General features: G+C 33.0%; 2 protein-coding genes across 2 annotated transcripts; one reads left to right on the top strand and one right to left on the bottom strand.

Annotated features, from left to right (window-relative positions):
- Positions 8,225-10,420, top strand: LOC109329995. Its single transcript, XM_019563935.1, has 3 exons — positions 8,225-8,913; positions 9,016-9,281; positions 9,490-10,420. The coding sequence occupies exons 1-3, from the start codon at positions 8,369-8,371 to the stop codon at positions 10,260-10,262; spliced, it is 1,584 nt and encodes a 527-aa protein (XP_019419480.1). The 5' UTR covers positions 8,225-8,368; the 3' UTR covers positions 10,263-10,420.
- On the bottom strand, positions 10,945-13,970 carry LOC109329996 (tubulin beta chain). The gene is made up of 3 exons (XM_019563936.1): positions 13,507-13,970; positions 12,277-12,546; positions 10,945-11,854 (listed from the first exon to the last, which is right to left on the bottom strand). The coding sequence occupies exons 1-3, from the start codon at positions 13,898-13,900 to the stop codon at positions 11,187-11,189; spliced, it is 1,332 nt and encodes a 443-aa protein (XP_019419481.1). The 5' UTR covers positions 13,901-13,970; the 3' UTR covers positions 10,945-11,186.

Raw genomic sequence — 20,590 nt, 5'->3', positions numbered from 1 at the left:
TGGAACTTGGAACATTTTGTTAATAATACAACCCAGTAATGAGATCATTATTGCTGATCTAAACCATTATTGCAATTGGGTTTTTTCTTTGATGGTTGATCCTTATTATTTTTTTTTAAGCATTTGTGATTTAGCACACGATATATTAGTGTGTGGAAGCCATAGAAAGAGCCATACAAAGCGGTTACAGGTTCCTATATCTATAGTTAGGAAGCCCTATTAAATTTTTATTATAGTCATTCACAATGAAATTCAGAATTGAATTCCATGTTGAGTTAGTTCTAGAATTTGCATCAAAAGTGGCCAATTTGTTGGCACAAGAGTTACCCTCTCTATAAATGTGAGTGATCTTCCAGTTCATTGAATCCAAGATTTAGTGCATCTATACCACTTATTTTGGAGCTTCCAAGGAGTATTGGATTTTCCTTTGAAAATCTGCAACACCAAAACAGAGTCAACTTCCAACCAAAGATTTAACCACCCTTTCTTGAAGGCCAAGTTAATTGCTTTAATTGCTGAATGAAGCTCAACATAGAGGGCATTTTGAATGTTCAAGTAGGAACCAAATCCGTGAAGAAAACCCCCTTATGATCTCTAAAGATACCACCCCCTCCCGCATGACCCGGGCAACCAAAGGCTACACCATTAGTGTTCACCTTAATCCAACCAGTCGAGGAGGCCAACCAAATCACTTCAGTGATCTTAGGAGCACAGCTGTAATTAATACTGATTTTGAACTGCTTTAGAATAATTAGATCTTTGAGAGTAGGATTTGCAGACACTATAGAATAATTACCTGAAAGAGATGTATCCCTTGTTATCCTACCAATTGCAAGATTGAATGGAACCACTCTATCCTGAAATCTGATTTGATTCCTACAGAACCAAATTGTTGAAATAGTGCTGACAAAGCAGATGAGTAGAATTTGTTGAAGTTGTTTGCTAAATTGGTTTCTGCAGGATAGTATCAACTTTTTGATAGAGTTCAAGTTTAGCTTGATTGAGAAAATCAACATAAGCCAATTCCAGAGATTAATAGCAAAGTTGCATTTAAGGAAGATATGATTCGTGTCTTCTATATCATATTTACAAATATTGCATCTTGAGGCCAAAACACAACCTTTCCCTTGCAAATTAGTATCAGAAGGCATTTTTCCATGAATGATTCTCCATGTGATGAAAGAGTTGGATGGAGGAATCACCTGAGACCAAACTTGTTTGCACCAGATGAGGGGATTGAAAGAATTAGAGACAAAGACATAAGCTACCTTTAAAGAGAGCATGCCATCCTCTGAATGCTTCCACACTAGCTTATCCACACCATTAGATCTTGATGTTTTGGCTATGCTTAATGCAACATCAAGGAATAGTCTATTGATAGGACGAGGAATTACCCATTTGGATATGTATAGGAATTCCCAGAGTATTTGCAATAGGATCCCCTATCCAGTTGTCCCTCCAAAAGTTTACGTTCTCCCCATTCCCAATCAACCATATTGAGTTCCTAGTTATGATAGACCAATTTTCTTTGATGTCAGACCAGATTGAGGACTTAAAATACTTGTTTGGGGGATCCATGTATTGACCAAATCTATTTATGTAGAAGATAGCTCATTCATGACTATCACACCTCATATTCCAGGCCAGATTCAGTAGGGCTGCTTTGTTCAACATTTTTAGAGTTCTCAGCCCCAACCCTCCTTCATGAATAGAGGTACAAACTTTGTTCCAGACCACTGTGACAAGCTTTTTAATCTTAATATCACTAGATCAAATGAAGTTTCTGATGCCTTTGTCCATACAATCAATCAAAGTAGTAGGCCACTTATAAATATGAAAGCTATAAATGAGCATACTGTGAATAATGGACCTTACCAATTCAACTCTGCCCATTATAGATAAAGAAGAACCCTTCCAAGTTGCTATGTTCTTCGAATGGATCTCTTAGTTGTTGAGAGAGTTGCCCAAAAGTAGTATATAAGGCATACCCAGTAAAACTTACAAGTAAACCAGATATACAGATGACAACTAGGGTTGTTGTTTCCATTATTATATAATTTCAAGACCACAATGGATCTATAGGATAAGATCTTTTATTTACAGCGGAATAGTATACACCAACTTAGCAAGAATTCTATCTGCGATTGGTTGGAGGTGAATTCTCCTAGGCTTACCTTTGAAAAACCCAAGAGACAAGATAAGAAATCCAAGAGGCTTATCTGCAAAGGTACCCCTATGTAGTTGAAAGGAAGAGATTCCCTTGCAAAACCCAAGAGACAAGATAAGAAATCAATTTTCTTAGAAGTTGCATTCATGACATAGAATCTGCATTTCCGAGTATTAATCTGTTGACCTGAAGCTTGAGCATAATCCAAAACAAGCTTATTAAGGCAAATGAACTCTCTTTTAATGCCTTTACAAAAGATAAGAATGTCATCTTCATAGAGAACATGACTAAGAGAATGCATTTTATTGGGACTAGAAATGGTGCTGATTTTCTTATCATTGACCAGCTTCAGACTACCCCTGCTTAAAACATCCTCAGCAAGACAAAATAGCAAGGGAGAAAGAGGGTCGCATTGTCTAACCCCCTTGTACACTTGAAGAAACCAACATTGTTGTTATTAACATTGATTGAAAGCTTAACTGATTCCAGAGTAGCCTTTATCCATTGTATGGATTTCGAGTTGAAACCAAAAGCATGGAGAGTGTCAAGCAGGAAAGTCCAATCTATAGTGTCAAAAGATTTTTTGATATCAAGTTGATTGCCAAATTGCTCTCATAAGCTTTATGATCCAACATGTTGATTGCTTCAGAGGCAAGGCATATGCAATCCTTAATTTGTCTATCTTTATGAACCCTCTCTGCTGATTAGAAATAATTTTAGGAGCAATAATAGCTAATCTATCAGTTAAGACCTTTGTGATGATTTTGAATTGGAAGTTTTCAAGGGGAATAGGTCTATAGTCCTTTATTCTATCAGCACCCTTCACTTTTTAAATCAGGATAACAGAGTTTGAATTTAAGTTTTTCATCAACCAACCCTGCTTGAAAAATTGCATGGCAGCATTGCACACCTCTGTATTAATTATGTCCCAAAAGTTTTGAAAGAAGCAGTCAGAGAAGCCATCTGGACCAGGAGCACCCTCCCCATTAAGAGCAAACACTGCATCTTTGATTTCAGTGTGCGAAGGCAATTGAGTCAGCATATAATTATCATCATCAGTAACCAATCTAGGAATCACATCCTGAATGAGAGAATTAGAGGCAGTGATATTTGGAGAAGCAAAAAGATTGGTGTAATAGTCAAGAACGTTATTTTCAATATCAACATGGTTTGATAGAATATAATCTCCATCCTTGAGCATAGATAAAGATTTGGTGCCTTGTATTATCTTAGTAACTCTATGAAAGAAGTTGGTGTTTCTGTCACCCATTGTATACCAATTAATTTTTTCTTTTTCCATCCAGAAAGATTCTTCAACAAGAAGAGCATTCATGAGCTCGGATTGAGCCAGGTCTTCCTGTTCCAAAAGACTAATGTCAGGGTCATGATCATTAATGCAATTATGAATAACATCAACATTGACCTTTGCTGAATTGACCTTTTGGTGAATAATGCGGAAAAATTGTAATTCTAATCTTTGAGCTCTTTTTTCAGGTTTCTAAGCTTTCGGGATAGAACAAACGTTGGACAACCCACCACCTCTATTCTCCAAACCCCAGCAACCAATCTTCTACAATATGAGTTGAGCAACCACATTTTGTGAAATTTGAAGGGAGTTTTCCTAGGCTACACTTGATTATTGGTGGAAAGTAACAAAGGGTAGTGGTCAGAAGCAACTCTGGGCATAGTACAACAAGCAAAGCGAGTTAAGGCATTAATCCAATCTACATTAACCATAGCTCTATCAAGCATCTTTTCAGTACTAGCACTACCAATTCTCTTATTAGACCAGGTGAATTGAGCACCCGAAGTTGGAAGGTTGATGACACCAACATTGTCAATAAAGGCCTGGAATTCAGCATAAGGAATTCTAGAAGGCAATCTTAAGCTCCTACATTCATTTGCACCCAAGACTACATTATAATCCCCTATACAACACCAAGGCCCCGAATTATTAGAGAGGACCTTTTAGACTTCAGACCAAAGAGATCTTTGAAGGAGGTATCTTGTATTAGCATATACAACACAAATATACAAAACCATATTATCCACCAACACTGATAAAAAGATGTGTTGACTAGCATTCATTAACATAGTAGGAGCTAAGTCCTGATTGCAAAGCCCCCATATGGAAGGGAGGTAAGAACCTCTATCATTAACAACAAAAAGCTTCAGTTTTAAGTCACTCCAATACCTCTCTATCACCTTATTGTTATAGATTGTAGGTTCAGCAAGGAAAACTAAGTTAGGCTTGTTAGACAAACATAGACTTTTGAAAAAAAAATTAGTTTTATGATTTCCAAACCCTCTACAATTCCAGAAGAGGATTTTCATTGGGCAATGTTTAGGTATCCACCCCTTCGGGTATTGTGAATCTTCATAGATTTTCCTCTGCTTTTTCCTTTGAGATTTGCTCATTACTGTTGTGAATTCCTCCTATACCTCTTGAGAGACATTATCATCTGCCCAAAGCCTTCCTACTAACCTCATATTAGTAGCTGCAACATTATTTTCCAGATTTGCAGTTTCTTGCACAATTACATTAGCAATTTGGGAATCATCTGAGTAGACCACTTCCAATTCCTCCTCTCCTCTGTCTGAGTTGAGGTCCTCATCAGATTGGTGATCTTCAATTGTAGGGTTCCTCACTAAATTGTCCAATACATCCATGTTTTCGCTCCTCTAATATCCAGGTTGATAACTAAGTCATTAATCTCTCAAGATTTAGAGACACTTTCAGTTGTATTATTAGCATGTGACTCGACCACTCTGGGTTCAAGCATGGAAGACTTTTTGACCTTATTACTTGGGGCATCTTCAACACTAAACTGAGCAAAGTTTGAGACTTTCTAACATTTTCCTTTAGTCTTTGTTGTTTTATCAGCAGCATGTTTCTTTGTCACTCTGCGACATTGAGCCAGTAGATGACTAATTGCACTACAACCTGTGCAAATTTCCGGTAGGTTCTCATAATCAATACCAACAAAAAAAGCAAATCATTCTCTTTCAACTAATATTGGGTCAGGCAGATCCGCTTTGAGGTTGATCTCCACTAGCACTTTGGCAAAATGTTATGTTGCTTGTTGCACCATCTAAAGATAAAGGTGTGTTAATGCCTCCAACAATTAAAAATATTATTTTTGGACTCCAATATTCTTGGGGTAAACCAAGAATCTTGATCCAAGTTTGTGAATGAGTTTGTTTTTGAAGATTAGGATTAAAATCTAGAGTCCATAGAAACAACCTCAGGATTCCGGGTTTGAGATTCCAAGTTCCTATGGAACAGATCAGCCTCATATCTTCTAGTGATAAAAAGGAAAACTCGTAAAAACCCTTACCAAGAGAGAGCATATTCCACTTGCCTATCATATTCCACATGGTGTTTAGTTTGAATTTCAGATCCAGAAACTTCATTGATGTGTCTCCTTTGGACAAAATGATTCTACCATGGAGATGCAATTTGCATCTTTGTAGACTGACTTGATATTCAACTTCAGGTATTGTAATGGCCACTGCATCACCTTTGATGCAAGGTTGTGGGAGTTGGAAAGAAGAGATGTCACAAGTTTTCCCCAAAGCTTGTGCAAACGTTTTCCTCAGTATTGGTGGGTCTTTTCTAGCCCTCTGTGTCCTTCCATAGCTTGTGTAGCACCATCTAAGAAGTGCCAAAGAATGTACTCTATTGCCATGATATAGGAAGAAATCCAAGATTGTTGGAGACAAAGTCAAAACCCTAGCAGAGCAAAGTCCATAATATTTTCTTCTATTTTTATAATATTAAAAAATTTATGAATTAATGTTTTAGTGAACTTGTCAAAGAATTTCTTTATGTTCCTAAATTATAGATATACTTCATAGTTGATCCTTATTACTAATATTCTAGTACATGATTTTTGGAGAAAGAAATCAATTATTCATTCCATTTGATTGAGCAATTTCCATAATTCCCAAATAAGAGGGAGAGAAATCATTTTAAAGTTTAATATAATTTCTTATTTATTTCATCTTCTCTTGTTTGATATGAAAGCAAGAAGGAGATTTATCATCAATTTTGTTACTAGATGTATTTTCCCTCTACAACCCTCTATTTTTTAAGGGGTGACAAAAGGGGGAGAATTTTGATAAGGTTTTTATAAAAATCTCTTCCCTTACTCTTTTTCCTCTCCATTGCCTCAAATCAAACATAAACAATGTTCATATTTAACTAAGTAAACTAATTATAGGCTTTATAGGGTTTTGGTGATATGTGACTAAAGGAAAACTATATATGAATAATTGTAAAAGTAAAGAAAACATTAATGTAACTTTAGAATTGATCAATTCCATTTATTCCTTATTCATTACCTGAATTGATTAAATCAGGACAAAAACTTGATTTTGAAATATTTTAAATTTTATTCAGATTATTTAAAAGGAATGTTATTGTAAGGTGGATGACATGGTTTGCACATTGTGCAATAATCATATTGAATCTATTAATCATTTATGTATATTTGTAACTTTGTTTCAAGTGTTCGGGAAGATTTTTATTTTTGGTTACAAATATATGATATAACCCCCTCTTAAATTCTGAAGTCTTTCATACTTGATGAATCCCTCTGAAGTGGTAGATGTGCAAAATTGTAGAGAATGTTTCGGTTTGCTATGGTTTGGTCCATGTGGATTATGAGAAATGAAATGAAATAATTTTTTTGGAGAAGACTCCAAGTTATGTGCACCTTTTTTTATCTAATTCAAACTAGATATTTGATTTGGTTCATTTCTTTTGTATCTCAAAATTCTTTATATCTTTCAAGTTGGTGTATGGATCCAAAACTTTGTATAACACTTTGTTATACAAAGTTAACTTATTAATCTCTTTTGTATTGAGTGAACATCCATTTTGCTCGTTTTAATACAATTTTTTCATTATCAAAAAAATTATTATTCGGATTATTTTGTTTCTAATATGATTAATTATATATTTTATAACTTTAAATGTATAATGAAGAATATGACGTATTGTATGAGGTCAAAAGTTAAAGTTTGATCATGGTAGAAGATACTGATAAGAGAGACAATCATAGAAATTGAAAATGATTAGTTTCATATATATGTGTGTGTGGTGATGATTACCATAATTAAAAAAATTCAAAATTTATATGAGATCATTGATAGATAAAAAATAAAAATCATTACATTGCTAGAACAAAAACACAGAACACTATCATGGAGAATACCATTTTGTCTACTCCATTCTAGCTTACAATTAATACCATTTAGTTGGACCTTTGTAAATCCAACTTAATGTAGTCTTGAATTTTGAGGTATATATATGTGTGTATGTAGAATATTAGGAAGGAAAATTTCATTGCTCAAGGTGGTTTCATTCTTCCATTGTTTTTCATATAGATTATCATAGTTCCAACAAAAAATGTACCTTTCAATTACCTAGAAATTTATAAACTTAAATTATTAAATACCCTTATCGCAACAACAACAACAAAAAATAATGATAAGATTTCGACCTGTCACGTGAATAACTTATTGGCATAAACCCCTAATTATAAATAATCAATTGTATATGGGAATAAGTGGCCTGGATTCTAACATGTATGTGTTGTGATATTTAAGCCAACAAATGTGGAATTAGTTACTTTAAATGGAAGTGAATGTCGAACCTAGTCATGTATCCTCAAAGAAAGATTTGATATTTTTTAGAAAAAAAATATAGATTAATTTTCTCTTACAAATGAATCAAATTATTTCTAATATTTTATCAAGAATTATCACACCCAATAACTGAAAACTAATCTCTTCTAAGACAAATTAAATTTTAGGGTCACCATGAAGAATGAGTTTCCAATCCAATGATTAAATTAATGTAATATATATTCATATTTTATTAAAAGTTATGAGTTTTTATTAACTTATATCCTCTATATAAAGATCATGCCTATAGAAAAGCAAGAAACATTGAACTTAATTATAGAGGCAAAAAGTGACTTCAACTAATTCAATTTCTTAAGGAACCATGTGAAAAGAATCGTTAATGAGAAGAAAAGAAGACACAACCCTAATTAAAGTTATGCTCTGGAATTCATGCAAGTGTATAGAAAGTCTTCATAGATTCCTTTCATGCCTATAAAAGGAAATGCTCTTGGTATGTTATTCTCATCAAACACAGGACTAATCAATAGCAAGTCCTAATAAGAACCTTCAATGGCTCAAATAATAGTTCATGTTTTGGTGCCAATATTCTTGCTGGTGCTAGTGGCAGGAGCAGAGGGTACCCCTCCAGGAATTGCTAACAATCCAAGCCATGCAACATGTCAGATAAAAAAGTACAAGCATTGCTATAATTTGGTGCATGTATGCCCCAAGTTTTGCCCTAATGGTTGTGAAGTGGAGTGTGCCTCATGTAAACCTATCTGTGTTGGTGGTGCAAACCCAAAATCACCATCACACTCTACACCATCACCACATACTCCAACTCCAACTCCATCCATACCTATATATAAGCCACCATCATCTCCAACCCCTTCTACACCAAAGAATCCACCACCTTCACCCTCTACTCCTTCACCTTCACCACCAATTCCAACTCTACCTCCACCAACACCTAGAACTCCTTCACCACCACCACCAACTACAACACCGCCCACACCGGAAAATCCGACACCATCTCCCCCAACTCCTTCACCATCACCTCCTACTCCATCTACACCAGAGAATCCACCATCATCACCAGCTCCTTCTACACCTGAAAACCCAACACCATCACCTTCTACCCCTTCTACACCAGAGAATCCACCACCATCATCTCCAACTCCTTCATCACCACCCCCTACTACTCCTTCTACTCCTGAGAATCCACCACCAACATCTTCCACTCCTCCATCACCACATACACCAGAAAATCCAACACCATCACCATCAACACCTTCTCAAACGCCTCCATCACCATCAACACCTCCAACACAACCCAGCACTAGTCCACCTTCTACATCAACACCAAAGAAAGTCAGATGCAAGAACAAGAAATACTCAAAGTGTTACAATATCGAACATGTTTGCCCCAACACTTGCCCTGGTGGATGTGAGGTTGATTGTGACACTTGCAAAGCCGTTTGCAGTAAGTCTTATACTAATATTAATATATGCTTCTCTAAACAAAAACAATTATGATTTCCTCATTACAACCACATAATGAACAATCAAATTCTCTTTTGAAAAGAAGATGGTAATACTTGGTTCTACAATCTTATTCATAAAGCATTAATGAATCAAATATATACAGGTAGAGGCACTTAACTTGAATTAATGTGCATATGAATTTGCAGGTTGTGACAAACCAGGAACTGTATGCCAAGACCCTCGTTTCATTGGAGGTGATGGGATCACTTTTTACTTCCATGGCAAGAAAGACAGCAACTTCTGTCTTGTATCAGATCCCAACCTTCACATTAATGCTCACTTCATAGGCAGAAGAAACCACAACATGAAGAGAGACTTCACTTGGGTCCAATCCATTGCTATTCTATTTGACAATCACCAAATCTTCATTGGGGCCCACAAAACATCCATGTGGGAAGACTCAATAGACCAACTTGCCCTCTCCTTTGATGGTGAACCTATAAACCTTCTAGAATCAGAAGGTGCCACATGGAACTCCCCAAGTTTCCCTGTTGTACACATTGCTAGGGTTTCCAACACGAACAATGTGATAATTGAAGTTGAAGAGAAGTTAAGGATAACTGCTAAGGTTGTCCCTATAACAGAAGAAGAGTCTAGGGTACACAACTATGGCATTACAAAAGATGATTGCTTTGCTCACCTTGATCTTGGTTTCAAGTTCTTATCTTTAACAAACCAAGTGAGTGGTGTGTTGGGACAAACATATAAGCCTAGTTATGTGAGCCGGGTGAATATTGGAGCAAATATGCCTATAATGGGAGGTGAAAAAGAGTTTCAAACTACAAGCTTGTTCAGCACAGATTGTTCTGTTGCTCGGTTTGTTGGTAAAAATGAAGAAAGTGATGAAGTTGCAATGGAGATGCCTAGCATGAATTGTGGCAGTGGAATTGGTGGACAAGGAGTTGTGTGCAAGAGATAAGTGCAGTGCATGATCAATTATGTGATGATGATTTTTTTTTAATTTCTGAAAATAAATTACCATATCACCAAATAATACCTATGGTGTAATGGCATTTGAATATGTATTCATGATTATTTATATTTCATGAAGGAACATACAATATAAGAAGAGTTTCTTTTATATTATGTGAGAATTGATGTGTAAAAAAAGTAACTTTTTATTCCCATCCTATTATTCATTAATTGTACAAGCATTTCTGCCTTATCACCAATATAGCTGAGTTGTTACTAAAGTCCCTTTACACCCAAAAAAAAGGCATCCTTAACTAGCAAAGAAAGAGGTTATCTTCAATATTTGAACTCGTATTATTAAGCAATAATAACCTTATAAGTGTGCAAAGTACTTCAACAAATTAAAGTTGGTTTAGTTAGTCAGTAAATTAAACCAAACTCTGCCAGGTTCATATTATACTTATTACTTCTCTTCTTTAAAAAACAAAATAAAGAGTCATATTATATTTTCAAATTATGATATATTAGTCTACCCAAGCTTTGCCCAACCAGGATGGTGTGGATGAACTTCGATATCATAACGATAGTACTTGCAAAAAAATGAAATGAAAGAAAACTGAACAAAATAAATATTACTGTATAATTCAAAGGGAATTAAACTATATAATCAACATATCGAAAGAAGAAAATATAGGTAAAAGCCAGAAAGTAAAAAACGAGATCTTATCTTAACTATTAGAAACAGATTTGATCTCAAGAACAGCAGCGTAGTCAACAAAAACCAGTTTTATACAATTAGAACAATCATACATAAACATTTAGCATCAATGAGTCAATCTAATTTGATTGCTCCACAATTTAAATATTTACCATTTGCTCAAATCCAACTATATTGATATTTGAAACAATCTTGACAAATCACAGACATGCCTTAAGCCGCCTCCTCTTCTTCGTCTTCATACTCTTCCTCATCGGCAGTAGCATCCTGATATTGCTGGTACTCAGCCACCAGATCATTCATGTTACTCTCAGCCTCCGTGAATTCCATTTCATCCATTCCCTCGCCTGTGTACCAGTGCAAGAAAGCCTTGCGCCTGAACATAGCTGTGAACTGTTCACTGACTCTCCTGAACATTTCCTGAATTGAAGTTGAATTACCAATGAAAGTGGATGCCATCTTAAGACCCTTAGGTGGGATATCGCACACGCTGGACTTGACATTGTTAGGTATCCACTCCACGAAGTATGAAGAGTTCTTGTTTTGCACATTGATCATCTGCTCATCTACCTCCTTGGTGCTCATCTTACCACGGAACATTGCTGAAGCGGTCAAATAACGACCATGGCGTGGATCAGCTGCACACATCATGTTCTTTGCATCCCACATCTGCTGAGTCAATTCAGGCACAGTCAGAGCTCGATACTGCTGGGATCCTCTTGATGTTAACGGTGCAAATCCAACCATAAAGAAATGGAGACGTGGGAATGGAATAAGATTGACAGCAAGCTTTCGGAGATCAGAGTTCAGTTGCCCAGGGAAACGTAGACAGCAAGTAACTCCACTCATGGTAGCGGAAATGAGGTGGTTAAGGTCGCCAACTATAAATAACAAGGGAAAAAATTAAAAATTCAACTTCCATTTAAAACAAGAATAAAGTATAATATAACCCATTTAGACTTAAGAGAAAGCAACTGAAAACCAAATGATGGCAGAAGTTCAACAAGAATAACCACCAGAAGCTATGAGTGTGGCACAAGAACTAAACTAAAATAAACCCACTTGAATCACGGTCCCCCACTTTAATGACATCTAATTCTAAGGTAAATTCTGAAATGAAAGGTAAACCAGATAATTATATTAATCATTCTTAACATTAACTGATTATCTTTAGCAAACAACCACAGCAGAATAACCAACAATAGTAATAACAACAACAAAAATAGTAAGAAAATAATACCAGTGGTAGTATAAAGTTGCACACTAACTGCACCAAAATTCGAAAGAGAAGTCGGAAACTTACATGTTGGTGTAGCAAGCTTCAAAGTACGGAAGCAGATGTCATAGAGAGCCTCATTGTCCAAGACCATGCATTCATCAGCATTTTCAACAAGCTGGTGAACAGAAAGTGTGGCATTGTATGGCTCTACAACTGTGTCAGATACCTTGGGGGAAGGAAAGACAGAAAATGTCAACATCATCCGATCTGGGTACTCTTCCCGAATCTTTGAAATGAGAAGTGTCCCCATGCCCGAGCCAGTACCGCCCCCTAAAGAGTGGCAGACTTGAAACCCTGTCATATATTTTAGTTTAAAACAAATACCAACCAGTTAGCAATAACATTCCACTACAGTTTGAAGATCTTGACAGAATTGTAATAAATCGAAATTGTAAGGCCAATAACCATATGATTGATATTGTAGAAAACTACAAGTACAATGCACAAATCCAGATAAATGTGTGTACAACATGTACAAATCCACATATTCCTAAGATTAAATGATAACAGCAACCACATAACCACCCAAATAAACAAAAACACTTGTATCAAGCGCTAGAAAACATATTATACTCTGTTTCCCTACATATCATGCAATGCAGAGTAGTGTCCAAAATTTCAAAGATGTGAATAACAAAGTAAGCAGCTTATCAAATAAATCATTCAAGATAGGAACATGCACAAAGATTCAAAAGGACTAGAGCTATTTAAAAAGTATATTAAAATACAAAATTGAGCTTCTACATCCCTGGTAAACATAAGTTCTGGTAAACAAAAGACAGATGAGAAATGAACGATATAATACAACACGACAACTAATTCATAGCCCTCATGAAAAAGGACATGCACAATGAGCCATTGCACGAGGCTCCCACCTATTGAGGTATTATCACCGCACGCTGAGGTTGTTTACGGGATTTGAACCTGCGGCGTCATAGTCACTAAGCAGCATCATCAATGTTGCATGGAGGCTCACCCTCTTAAAAAAGCACATAGAAATGCAATGTGTTCTGTTTTCTCAAACAATTTGAAGGAAACCTCGGGAGTAATTTCCATTATTAGAAACTACTTCGATCATTTACTCATCTATTTATAGCATTTCAAATGAAATATCATGTAACAAGTGGAAAACAATCAGTATTAAACAACCACATCAAATTATAAAAAAGTGAAAGAACAACAAAATTATAGTTCAAACAAAAACAACAAACCAAATGAAAACCCTAAAAGCGAAAGTGTTGAATTATAATTTACCCTGCAAGCAATCGCAATTCTCAGCCTCCTTCCTAACAACATCAAGAACAGAATCAATAAGCTCCGCGCCTTCAGTGTAATGTCCCTTCGCCCAATTATTTCCGGCACCGGACTGCCCGAAAACGAAGTTATCTGGCCGGAATATCTGCCCGAACGGACCGGATCTTAAAGAATCCATAGTACCAGGCTCAAGATCCATGAGAACAGCGCGTGGAACGTACCTTCCACCACTAGCCTCATTGTAATAGACGTTAATACGCTCCAATTGGAGTTCGGCGTCGCCGCTGTATTTTCCCGTGTGATCGATTCCGTGCTCGTCGCATATCACTTCCCAGAATTTTGCGCCGATCTGGTTGCCGCACTGGCCACCTTGAATGTGAAGGATTTCTCTCATTTTGTGGGGAGAATTTGGAGGGAAAATTAGGGATCTGAGAGAGAGGGAAAAAGAAGGGAAAGAAAATGAATGAGAGGGAAAATGGGAAGAAAGAATTGAACGGAATAGGATCTTAAATTGAAATGAAGGGTGAGTGAGTGAATGGCAGAGAGGATTTAACGGGTGTGGGTATTTGTGTAATTATAGGATGGTCTATGAGGGTACTTTGGGAAGATAAATAAGAACGTTTTTTTATTTTTGAATGGTGACTTGGTGCTGAGTTGTAACATTGTTGTGGACTTGTTGTATTGAATTGAACCAACCGATTCAGATTCTCGCTATCCAATCCAGCATTCGGTCTAACCCGGTTCGTCTTTCTTTTTCGGCTTTTCCTCCATCACTTCTTCATTTACAAATCAGTGTAAAATATTAACATACTTATCGTGTATGAGTTTTATATATTATAATTATATTATTCATCATTCATATTTAATTATTTATACTCTACAAATTAGTATAAAGTATAACAATAACTTTTTTGTAGTAGTAAGGGCATCTTTTCACTATATGGATAAGAAATTAATCGTTTTTTGAAGTGTTAGTTATGTCTCTCAACAAGATTCTAACAAATTTGATATTTTAATAAAACTTTATATTATTAGACCAAATCCTATTTATTGAGTAGTTATATTTGAGATTAAGAAAAGCATGATGGAAAAGAAGGGTGGGTAGTAAAACTGTTGTGAGAATTCCCAGGCCATTATATTTTCCCACCTCCTTCGGCCATTGCAAACTATAAGAATTCTTGCATACTTATTGCACCGTATTATGTCATTAAAAGAGTTTATGGGATTGGGGAAATAGCAAATTGAATAGTTAAATTTATGTATGTATTAATTTTTTTATATTATTACTATATCGCTTATTATTCATTTTCAATTATTAGTTTGAATGAATGATATATTTACTATATATAAATTTTATAATTTCATAATATCGAATATCCCAATGATTTATTTATTAATGATTTATTTATTTATAAGTTTTGTATGAAGATATGTGAAAGAACTTTGTATGAAAATATATGAGGAAGACTGATCAAAAGCTCAACATTCCGTGCGTAACTCGAAGATGGCTAATGAGAGAGTTTTGTGCAATTTCCTAAGTGTTGAAATTTATGAATAATTGGTGATGTCCAAGTCTTATAATGTGTGAAGTTAAGTTGATGTTCATGTTAGATTGGGATTGAGAGGTCAAGTTTATGTTCAAGTTAAGTGTTACTTTCCTTTATCGACCTTGTTGAAATTTATAATGGACCTCATCCATGTCTTTAAGTTGTGGGGTTGGTTAGGGAGTACATTTTCTCTCCCAAATTTTAATTATTTATATGTGACATTTATTGGTTAAAAAATATATTTAAGTTAAAAATTTAATAATTAAGTGTTTTTCTAATCAATTACAAGTGCTAACACATGGAATGACACACGTCTTGGAACAAAATATGTCATCTCCTTACTATATCATTTTATTAATAATCATCGTATCCGCAAGAAAGTGACATGTGTCACTTGTAAATCAATCATTAATAAATAAAGTATCATCTTGTAACATATGTTACTTTCTTGTGTATGGATGACAATAAGGCGGGGTGGACATGGGTAGTGCATACTCGTACTCATACCCACACAATTTAAGGATACCCGTGCGGATAGCAGGTATTCGCATGTGCCCAACGAATTTTCGGTTTTAATTATATATTTATATATTTTATAATAATTAATTTATAAAAAAAGTTATTTCTTGAGTAATATGATAATTTTATGATTATAATCCAATCACTAAATTTGATTATGAAATAATATTAAAATACATAAAATATAATGTTAAAATAATAATAATAAAATATAAAATATTTAATTAAAATATATACGAGTATAGGGTAACTATTATAATACACTTTTCTACCCCTAAGCTAATAATGCAGACACTTATTATGAGTATTTTAACCGGTATACATGGATTGGATATTTTTGCCATCCACATTCTTATATGTATGAAGATTAGTAGGATAATATAATATAAGGATATATCAATTTTCTTCTACAAAATGCCAAAGACTTAATGAATTTGGGCTTATGAACCCCAAACTTTATAGAAAAATGAAATAATGATATGAGTTTACATTATTGATATATCATTTATCATTCATAATTAATTATCATTGACTCTTTAAAAAGATAATTTTAAAAAGTATATAATGTACTAAATATTTGGAATATAAATATGTGATCTTTCATAAAGAGAATGAAAAGCAATTATGACAATACTTATTAAAATATCAAGGTACAATACTAAAATTAAAAAAATGTTATATTGTTATTATTCATCATTCATATTTAATTATTATTGATTTTTCAAAAAAAAAATAATAGATAATATAATTAATATGTATAAATTTTTATACTCACGATGCATATATATTATACTCAAGATTTAATATGGTTTACTTTAGGAATTTAGAGGAGCATTGGAATGCAACTATAAGTTTTAGAAAGAAAACAAATGTGAAAGAGTTAAAATGGGAATGAGGGTGACAATGACACGAGTCCTAATTTTTGTTTACACTTGCCTTCCTTATACGTTGCTCAAGTTCCTATATGGAACACATGTGTGACATCTTTCATTTATATATTATTTTTGTCATGCTCATTCAAAGCTGAAACTAATAAGCAAAACATTATTTAAAGTAGATTGAGGAGAAACTCTTAATATTACTACAAAGATTAATCACTATACACTAATAGTATAAAGATTTATATCAGTCAATACGTTATATACAATTTATTTATATTAATTTATTTAAATGTCAATAATATACTGATAGTATAAAAAATACTTTCATTATGATTCATACATCTTTCTCTCTTTTTCTCTTCCTACAAAATTCAAAGCACAAATGTATTGCTTGTTACTTTCGGCTTTCTATAAAAGCGAAATTCTCCACTCATTAGTGATTAAGATAAAGGTGTTAAAATGGTGAGTAATTACTCATGAACAGTTTCTCATATTTATTTTACCTTACTAAATTAAATTATAATAATTTTAAATTATCAATTTAGTCACAATTTCAATAGAAAACTACGTTAGTCCTTTCATTTGTCAATTAACATTAACTATCTAGTCTACGTGTGCCATCGAACTTGCCAGTGTGGATAGAAGATGTGTGACATATCAACAGTTAATGACAGACGTAGACTAGACCGTTAACTGACAGCATAAATGGAAGGACTAACGTGATTCCAAGTTGAAATTGTTGAAGATTAAATTAGTAATTTGAAATGAGATGAGTAACTCTAAAATGTTCACACTGATTTGGCCCGATCATGACTAAGCTCAAATATGGATTTAGAATCGGGTAGAAGATAAACATGATATGCCTCATCCGTCTTATACTCACTTATTATCATGTTTAATTTGTATGTGTTTCTATTTAATATATATAGAATAATAACATCTTTTTTGTCAAAAAGTATCATTGATTCACTATTTTTTATCATATATCCATTGTTAATAATATATACACATATATATTACATATGTCAAATTACATACATAATAATAAGTAAATTATTGAGAATAATTTATCTGAAAAATATATATATTATATTTAATCGAAAGTAGAATGTATCTCCGGTCCGAAGGTTATACTATCCCACCCTATTGGTAACCAAGAAAAGTTATTAGAAAAGCATCCGTACGCCTTTATATTGTAAAGCTTCATTATCTGAATAACATAAGTTCAAATTTTTCTATCATGACAAGTACAATTATTTTTATTTCTCTCGTATTTTTTTCTTTTATATTTACTCGCATCTAAAAAACATACCACAAAAATAAAAGGGCAATAAAATGGTGTCCCTCACAAAACATTATTGTATATCTGTATGTCCTACTTTAAATTAATCGAATGTTTTTCCACTTTTGATGGGGACAAAAGCAATTCTCTGCATATAATAAAAAACGGGTTGTATGAGTTTTAAGGTTTGAAATATTTTAACTTGGCCAAGATCTTAAAGCAGATATAAAGGCATACCAATTCTACAAAGTTTTAAGAAATATGTAAATAAATAATTGCTTTCAATTTTGTTCATTTTGTAGCAGCATTCAAATGCTTAGGCCCAAGATGGCATTTTGTTAGGAATAACAATAATTATTGAGAAGTTTCATTAATTGGTGGGGTTGGTAATGATCTAATGGAAACTTGATTCATTGATTCATGTTTTGGTGACAAATCTTTAGATGAATTAAAAATGTTACTAGTTCAAATGTGGTCTCGGCATGCAATAATTAATAGTACCATAGGGTACCTTATAAGTGGGACATAGGTCTTCTATTATTTATATATTGTCTATCTTTCCTCCCAATTTGAGGAGCATATTGTTACTTTGAGGACCACCTAATTCACATGGCAGCTTGTCCCAAAAGGATAGCTTCTTGTATAAATATAAATTGTTAATTCTTATTAGATAAATGTTTTGGTCACTACTTTACTTATGATGTGTTTGTTTTAGTTAAGTATATTAGCAAAGTTAAAGTGAGTGTCTTTTAAAATACTCCAAAGTGTATAAATTGTATATATTTTTCTATAAAAAATAAGAGTTAGGGGAATGTTGGAAAGTGTTACGGGTATTGTTTAAGGAATGAAAATGAAAATTTTATTTTAAAAGTTGTTGTTTTCATGCTTCAAGAAGTGACTTAGCTTTCTAATGCTAATTTTCTTATTTTATATTCTTTACATAGAGGAGAATCACTTATTCTTAAGTTTAGAAAATTTACTTTATATTTTCACCATCAATTATAGAGAAATTTAATAATTTGAATTAGTAAGTATATCTAAACAATTGAATTATCCTAAAATCAATAACTAAGATGTAAGTAAGTTTTTTTAAACTCACTTTTTGACTAAGTGAATCTATTTCCTTCATTAAATAATGTTTTTAGGAGACTAGTCAACTTAACCAAAAAAAGTATATACATTAATCATCAATTATTGATAAAATGTATACAAATCTCGATTTTATTAGATAGACTAAAAAAACCCTTTCATAAGAGTGAAGAAGATCTTTCTTACATCATAAACATAACATAATCTAATAAACTCATACACCAATCTAAAAAAGAAATGGAATCACACAAGTTAGTAAACCAATGAAAAGAACAAATTTTGATAAGATACAAAACTTCAATAGAATTTGGTCTTTTCCATTAAAAACAATCAAATTCCAGTCCAGTCAAAGACCCAAGTCATGGAAGCCAAATCATGAACCCATCTACACACTAGTTAACAACATAAGCACTTTCCTTGAAATTTCAAAGAAAGATAGGTAATAAATTAGGTAAGGAAGAAATATTAATTATTGTCTGAAGTTGATGATACAATATCTATGGATACTAGTTCACTAGCTTCTTTTGATACAATTATTCTCTTTGGAACTAGGAACAACAATTGCTTTTTTATTATAAATTATGTAAGGAATAAAGATTATTGTCTCAATTAATTAAGTTGATGTTATACGATTACTTGTTCTCAAAGACCAAAATGTGTCTTCCATTTGAGGGGATATCACCTAACATAACATAATTAATTACTTTCACAGGTTATTTCAATACGGGTAGAATTTAATTTTTCATTGGATTGAAAATATGATTTTCGGTAAAATTTAGTGTTAACCTGTAATCATTAGTTCATTACATTATTTCTAAAGTAAATCTCAAAATGTTTTAACAAATTTTTTTCTTCCTTTATACTCTTCTCAATTCATATCTTAGCTTTACCCCACTATAATTTTGTCCCACAATAATAAGAGTAAATATATAATTGATACATAAGTAACAATATAGTCTTAAACATTAAGAATAACAATTAAGTAAAAACATTTTTATTCTGAAAAACAACACTTATAAATGTATTGAAGGAGTGTATTAGGGATAATGTTGTTATTGCAGATATTGCAAAATTGGGATAACATTTATTTATCTCATAATTATAATCACGTGTCCCTTATTGTCCAGTTTTTTTGCTATTATTTAAAAAGTCTAATGTATCTGGTTCCTTTTTATAAGACCCTTTGGAACTTTTTATAAGACCCTTTAGAACTTTTTGTTTTGATAATATTGATAAGACATTTCTCAAAGTTTCTTGTAAATATGATTTTGTTAAAAAATACCTTTATTTACTCAAAAAAGTTGAGAAGGAAGAAAAAACAATAGTTTATTAATAAATAACATTTTGTAAACTTATTGACAAATTTAATTATTTTGATACATTCCTTAATTTACGAAATTGGGATAACATTTGTTATATCTCATAATTATAATCATGTATCCCTTATATTGTCAATTCTTTTGTTGTTAATTAAGAACATACAAGATATTTGGTTAGTTTTATAATACTATAAGAGTTTTTGTTTTGATATTATTTGTAAGACATTTTTCAAAGTTCTATGAAATAAATGATTTTGTTAAAAAAGCCTTTATTTAATCAAAAAAGTTAGGTAGAAAGAGAAAATAATTTAGTTTATTAATGACAACGTTTTTTATAAACTCCATAAATTATTGGCAAATTTAATTATTTTGTCACATTCCTTAATTTGCATGAATCTTTACCTAAAATAGTGGAATAGGTAATTACTTAATAGTGATAGTGTGACA

Source organism: Lupinus angustifolius, chromosome LG16, assembly GCF_001865875.1.
Source record: "Lupinus angustifolius cultivar Tanjil chromosome LG16, LupAngTanjil_v1.0, whole genome shotgun sequence".
NCBI lineage: Eukaryota > Viridiplantae > Streptophyta > Magnoliopsida > Fabales > Fabaceae > Lupinus > Lupinus angustifolius.
This window is presented reverse-complemented; position numbering and strand designations above follow the sequence as displayed.

Excerpts from the sequence above, each read along its gene's own strand:
- LOC109329995 (XM_019563935.1), top strand. The coding sequence starts at position 8,369 with ATGGCTCAAATAATAGTTCATGTTTTGGTGCCAATATTCTTGCTGGTG. Across the intron at positions 8,914-9,015 it reads CCAGCTCCTTCTACACCTGA|GAATCCACCACCAACATCTT; the intron begins AAACCCAACACC and ends TTCTACTCCTGA. Across the intron at positions 9,282-9,489 it reads CACTTGCAAAGCCGTTTGCA|GTTGTGACAAACCAGGAACT; the intron begins GTAAGTCTTATA and ends ATGAATTTGCAG.
- LOC109329996 (XM_019563936.1), bottom strand. The coding sequence starts at position 13,900 with ATGAGAGAAATCCTTCACATTCAAGGTGGCCAGTGCGGCAACCAGATC. Across the intron at positions 12,547-13,506 it reads GAATTGCGATTGCTTGCAGG|GGTTTCAAGTCTGCCACTCT; the intron begins GTAAATTATAAT and ends AATATATGACAG. Across the intron at positions 11,855-12,276 it reads GAAGCTTGCTACACCAACAT|TTGGCGACCTTAACCACCTC; the intron begins GTAAGTTTCCGA and ends TGTTATTTATAG.